Raw genomic sequence first — 6,393 nt, forward strand, 5'->3', positions numbered from 1 at the left:
TCAAGTATTTAACGAAAATTGGTGTTAACAGATGTCTGTATACCAGAAGGTGCACAACGTGAAACTTAGATTAACCGTTCGAACTTTGAACTATGATATTGTATAAAGGATTTGTGCCAACTTATTGCGACTCGGGATAAAAAATAATTTAGACCTATTAAGTCTGCATCTAGGATTTTTTTATTCCTTTCAATAGATGGATAATCAAGGCAATGAGTTCATTGATCAATCGTCTTCGATGACGAAAAGCCATCAATTTGGACAAATATCGCTTGTCATAACGGTCATTTGGACAGTAAAGAAAAAACATAGGGAGAGCTATGGCATTTGATTTCTTAAAACAATATATCTACATTGTTTCCATGAATGTGTTACTGGCAACAAGGGCCAAAGCACTATTCTTGTCATTCGAGCAAGACATTGCAGTGATTTCAAAGGAAAAATCTTGATCCAATAATGACCCAAGGAACTGTAACCCGATATCCAAACTTTTGTTTGACTTTGCAATTGAATCTTATGCAGACATCACATACATACATACATACATACATACATACATACATACATACATACATACATACATACATACATACATACATACATACATACATACATACATACATACCTACATACATACCTACATACATACATACATACATACCTACCTACCTACCTACCTACCTACCTACCTACCTACATACATACATACATACATACATACATACATACATACATACATACATACATACATACATACATACATACATACATACATGGCGTCCCTTCATAACGCTCAAGAAAAATATATATGATGTCAAAATTTTGTATAATACTAATCGGTTTTTCAGCTTTTTCGATCGGATGAACTAAAATAGGTTCTCCTCGAAAGTTGCAGGCACTCTTAACTAAATAAGTTTAAAGATCATACATCTTGAAGTGCCGTTTAACCACATAAGATCGGTTCAGCATGTTCAAAATGAAAATATCTTATCTGAGGATTTGCGAGCAGAGCTTCCCCAGTGATGTGACCGAACGTCTTCATAAAGAGCCGGACAAATGAAACTTGAAAGTGTTAGAGATGTACTGGTTGGTCGAGGTTTTGATCTTCACTTTCAATTCGGGTGGTTGTTGCGAGAATTAATTTGCCAAATTAGAATTACCTGTGGACTTACGGAGAAACACTGACGATATGAAACCCACAATTGGGACCATTACAGGAAAGGGTAAGGTGCTAGGACACTTGTAAAAGATAACGCCTAAATAGCTATACTCCAGATAGAACAGAGTCATACAATTGTAAATAGTGAATTCTTTATTGCCGTTTGTTGCTACACCACTTGTTCCAGAATATTCCATCACAGAACAAATAATTCACATCGGAAATCATGAACATGAAACGAGAAACCATTCCAATATACGATCAGTTTTAAAAGCTTCTGCGTGGAAACATATGCCTACCAAATATTATCCGAATTTTGAAATAATAGATGGTTAATATCCTCTCGAGAAATCGTGCTGAAATGTTAATGCTTTTACCATTGATAGAGTTGAAATTTGCAGTCCTTCATTAAAACCGCACACGGTCTGCAAAGATTTTATAACACTCTTTTAAATCGCCAGAGTCGCATAAAATTACAAAGTAGCCATTTCTGGAGAAAATTCCGTATAGGATTTATAAATTTACATCGTATTCGTATGTAATCTGTGTACTGTACAACTCGAACTCTCTCAGACAGCAGGGAGCATTGCAAACTATAAGAAAGTAGTTTCGCTGATATAATTTTAGAAGAACAGCAATGAAAAAGAACAATTACGAAAATGACGTTAATGAATGACTCGACTATCATGAAACTCTCCGGAAATATTAGGAAAAGACATAGACCCACATAATTCTTTACAATCATAAAATGTTTTCATGTAAATGTCATGTTTTTTTATGAACTTTCTGATAAACTTAAAACAATCCACAGCAAAAAGACAAACATGCATATTGCAGCCATATAATGTAGCAAGCAAATATCAAAATCATTAAGGTAGTACGCACTTCGACATTAAAAGACTTAAACGTTTGCTTAAACTTTCCTCAACGAAACTTTCAACAATTCTCGTACCAAATCAAATCAAAGTCAACGTGCAAAGTTTGGGACTAGAGAAACATACTGCCTTATATTTACCGAAATTTGAAATCAACAATGGCTACAAGCTCTGTGTTAACTCTATGACGAAAAATTAAATTTTTGATTTTCACAAAACTAAGGCGGTGAAAACTTTGCTTCATCAAAAAGCTTCAAACCGAGCTTCAAAAGCGGTACTGAGACCGGTAAAGAATTGTAAAATAAATGAGTCCAAAACTTTGTCCAGAGGCGCATTCTACCTTAAGATATTTGTAAAAACGACAAAGAGATGTCTTGATTCTTCAAAATAGCTGCCAATGATTCACATTCACTGCTTAGCTGACATTAAATGGTCGAGGTCCTTCCAGCGGCGTTTTAGTATTCTCAAACTGCGGGGAGGTATATCCTCCTGCGCTTGTGCTGCCTGGGGGATACGGTTGGTCTGGTGACGTCATCATTTGAGGGTACGTCGGGTTGTAATATGCGTTACCGTTAGCTGGATATGCTGGTGGTGGGTATGGGTGGTTGACGTAACCTGAAAAAAATCACGAAGGATTACCTGAATTAATCAATGATGAGATAATTCTTGATCTCCGTATGAGAAAATGAAATTGATGGAGACGTTGTTCTCAGTGAGTCCTGTTGAAAATTAGATATTCAATTGCAGCTACTTATAGATATGTTATATAAGGAATAATATTACATTTTTCCATAGTTTATTGTTTGTACATATGCACATGTATGACAAGTCAAACAAATAACATTTCTTGCTTGTTCAGACAACTATTTCACCTAACTTTATGGTTCAATTACCACATATATGATCCCGTTGAAGGTAGATAATCGACGCGAACACAGATTAAATTGAGATTGTGAAAATTAGGCATACCGCTTTGCTGAACTCCATTATTTGACGAAATAACAGCTACGTTGGGGTCTCGTCTAGTGAAGGACACCACAGTGCTTCTGGATTGGGGTCTTTTGCAACATTTCAAGTAAATGACGAAAGACACAGATATGACCATGACCATCAACATGAACAACGACAGCCTGTGAATCGTAAATGATAAAATCCGGTATATTTCAACATGGCACATTAGAGTACAATGATATTTGCCTTTTTGCCGAGTTTGCAATTTGGTATGTTATAGTATGTCTGGGCTGTGTTGCTATCTCTACGCTTGTTTCATAAGCGTATGTTAGCGCTGACAAGTCTTGGGCAAGACTACGGCAAACAATAAGAAAAGAAAAACCTTGTTCGAGTTAGGAGTCATAGAAATGAACTGTGAGTGGCTATTCAAATCGTCGTCCATTTCAATGCATCCAAACTATCACACTACACATCATTTGACACAGCTGATGTTAGTCTGAGTTACAAAATAAATTGTAATTTACATCAGAGCCCTCATAAAGGACACTACAAACAAAGAACAAAATAATACAAGATACAACACTTACCACCAATACCAAGCTAGGCTACTACTTGACGAGCAGCAAGAGCTACCACAACAGACCTTGCTTCCATAGCAACTGCAATGGATACAGTTATCAGTCAGTTTATTGGCAATATTCAACCGCAAAGGAAAAGTAGATTTGAGACAAAACTGCAAAACTGTCATTATATGGTATGAATATAAAATGTCAATATATGTTTGTTCGGGTTTAAAAATACGATAGATAAATACATCGATTATTTGATCTAAATTGCACTATTTATCGAATACTAGTAATACTTACTAGAAGTAATATCTGAAGTACCTGTAGTAGCTGTACCTCGTGTAAGAACAAACTGTTCCATCAACCTTTTGAAATGCAAGAAAAAAGGTTGTTTAACAGGGTGTTCGTTGTTGGAGGAATATCCTTAGAGTAAACATACTATTCTTCGGAGGAGTATATCGTTAGGATGACAGTCACACGATTTAAGGAAATTTACAAGTTTAACGAGAAAGAGACGTTGAGAGAAAAAACTCCGCATATTCACCGATCAATAGAAATCGCATACATACATTCATGCAGTAAGAAGGCATTGCCTGAAAAAAGCGCACCCTACAATTGACATGCTTGAGACAAATACATACAAACGTTTTTATGAGCCAGGTTATTCGTGTAAAAGCGAGTGATAAAAAATCATCGTAGCGTTTTCTTTCATCTTGATATTTCGCGACAGCGACGTCGTAATGTGATCGTTGTATGCAAAGAATCGCGGCACATTGGTCCGGAGTCACGTGACGCCGGAACGGCCTAAATAAGTTGCCTTCATGATGATTATGACCACTATTGGGGCGAAATGCAACTGATTGAAACCGAGTAATACAGGGTTCATGGCACATTTTGCGTCGATGTATCCTGAAAGTTTGTTTTGGTCCGTTTTGATTTATTGGCGTGTGATCCGGCCACAATAATATTCAACACATCAAACGTAACCCTCGAGTGTACATGTACTGGACTCGATTAACATCACAGATCGATGCGAGAATGTCCCACTGAATTTATGAAAATCAATAACGGCTGCTTGGTTTAAAAATCACCTGTACTTCCCTTTTACCCATGTAAGAATGTACCAGATACTAACCTAATATTTGTACATAGCTTTTCTCCACACCGAATGGCTTGATGTGTAATGACGTAATGATGTGATTTATTGCCCTTTTCGCTAAGTTGCAAAGACATTTATAATGTGACCCTAAAGTATTAAATCGTGATGTCATACAAGCTTAAAAAAATAGTTCTCGCTATCCCTTCAACTGATAGCAAGAGTAATCCCGTGCATGGTGCATCCATAGCTGATTTACTCACTGAAATCGTGATACAAGATCAATACAGTAAATTTGTAGATATTTTCGCAACAACAATCACGCAGTCGTGCACAAGCAGTACCGTTTATTCGCATTACAGGAGCCAAAGGATAACGACTATGGAATGTAAATTTTCAAGAGATGGTTTTCCATAACATGAAATCACATTCCAGTACATTATAACGTGGGGGTAGAGGGAGTCAACTGATTATACCAACGACGGTTTAGTTGCAGGAGTTTGGTAACTAGGATTTCTTATTGGTCATTGTCTGATTTACTGTCAGCATAGTGACTTTACCGTGCCGTGATAGCTTATGAGAACCTACACTGACACGAAATACTGTAAAATAAATTTTAGGCTAATTTTGCTCGAACATGGCTGATTATGTACTCATTTTCACTTCTTTTGCTTGTTCTCTCTGGTCTGTCGGTTGACGAAAATACTTCCGTAATTACACATAGCCTCTATTGACCTTATCCACTTCGCTAACAACGTAAATACATGCACGGCAAGCGTCACAATGAAATGCCACTTACTTCATTTACTGTAGTCAAGGCAAAAAATCCAATCACAGACAACACCTGCTTGAAAAACGTCAAGTAGGACATCTTTTGTTGTTCGGACGGATGAACGCGGAGTATATCTGTTAAAGTTGTCTTTTCAATTTTCCATATAATCTTCTTGCGTGATCTATGACTGATGGCGAATGAAATATGCTTGAAGTGACATGGCTGTTCCAGGTAGCGGTCGTCTCCCACTTACTCATCTGCGGTCTGGTTCACTTTTCTTGATGAGAGCCACTTAATTAAACGCGATCCTAGTTTCCCTTTAGAAGATGTGACGTCGAGAACAGAAAATCAAGTTTTCTTATCATTGGTGGTAATAGAGATAGCAGCTTGTTTAAAAATATCATTTATATCAGTAGATTGAAGAGCTTCTCGGTTCACGTAAAGCTTGATTTACGATGCCCTATTGACGATGGTCGTACCAAGCAAACTTCGATAGTTGTCAGCAACAAGGGCCAGAGGAACATAGCATCTGGGTTGTAAATATTTCTGAAGTCGAGTTTTACGAGAGAAACCGTCTCTTTACCGCACGTATTGTAAACATTGCGCCGAATACCTGTTTCCAACCACTTCGTTTGGCGGTATAAACTGTTCTAATCGTTTATGTCTTGACTTTCGCAGCCTTGTAATTTCCGACACGTTAAAAATACGAGAGACATGAAGGAAAAAGGCATTAACCTCAGAAAATCCGTATTTACGGTAATTTCAGATAGGTTCAGCGATAAAATAAAGGTGAAAAGGGCGATTTTCACACGGTGAGCTGTGTAATGTACCTCGCAACTTTAAAAATACTTATTGGTCAAAAGGTGAATCATCTGACATGATTTATTATTTACACTGAACTATTCGTGCTAGGAGGATTCCAGATCGAAGGAACAAAGGTAGCTTAAATATCGCAGAAAGCTAAAGTGCTGCAA

At 37.2% G+C, this 6,393-nt stretch overlaps 1 protein-coding gene across 1 annotated transcript; it reads right to left on the reverse strand.

The window, feature by feature from the left end:
• Positions 1 to 1,289: 1,289 nt before the first annotated feature.
• On the reverse strand, positions 1,290 to 5,920 carry LOC139135972 (uncharacterized). Its single transcript, XM_070703774.1, has 5 exons — positions 5,447 to 5,920; positions 3,852 to 3,916; positions 3,573 to 3,644; positions 3,004 to 3,164; positions 1,290 to 2,649 (listed from the first exon to the last, which is right to left on the reverse strand). Exons 1-5 carry the CDS (start codon positions 5,516 to 5,518, stop codon positions 2,450 to 2,452), a joined length of 570 nt encoding a protein of 189 aa, XP_070559875.1. The 5' UTR covers positions 5,519 to 5,920; the 3' UTR covers positions 1,290 to 2,449.
• Positions 5,921 to 6,393: the final 473 nt, after the last annotated feature.

This window comes from Ptychodera flava, chromosome 6 (assembly GCF_041260155.1).
Source record: "Ptychodera flava strain L36383 chromosome 6, AS_Pfla_20210202, whole genome shotgun sequence".
Lineage (NCBI taxonomy): Eukaryota > Metazoa > Hemichordata > Enteropneusta > Ptychoderidae > Ptychodera > Ptychodera flava.

Excerpts from the sequence above, each read along its gene's own strand:
- LOC139135972 (XM_070703774.1), bottom strand. The coding sequence starts at position 5,518 with ATGTCCTACTTGACGTTTTTCAAGCAGGTGTTGTCTGTGATTGGATTT. Across the intron at positions 3,165-3,572 it reads AGCCTAGCTTGGTATTGGTG|GCTGTCGTTGTTCATGTTGA; the intron begins GTAAGTGTTGTA and ends TACGATTCACAG. Across the intron at positions 2,650-3,003 it reads TAATGGAGTTCAGCAAAGCG|GTTACGTCAACCACCCATAC; the intron begins GTATGCCTAATT and ends GATTTTTTTCAG.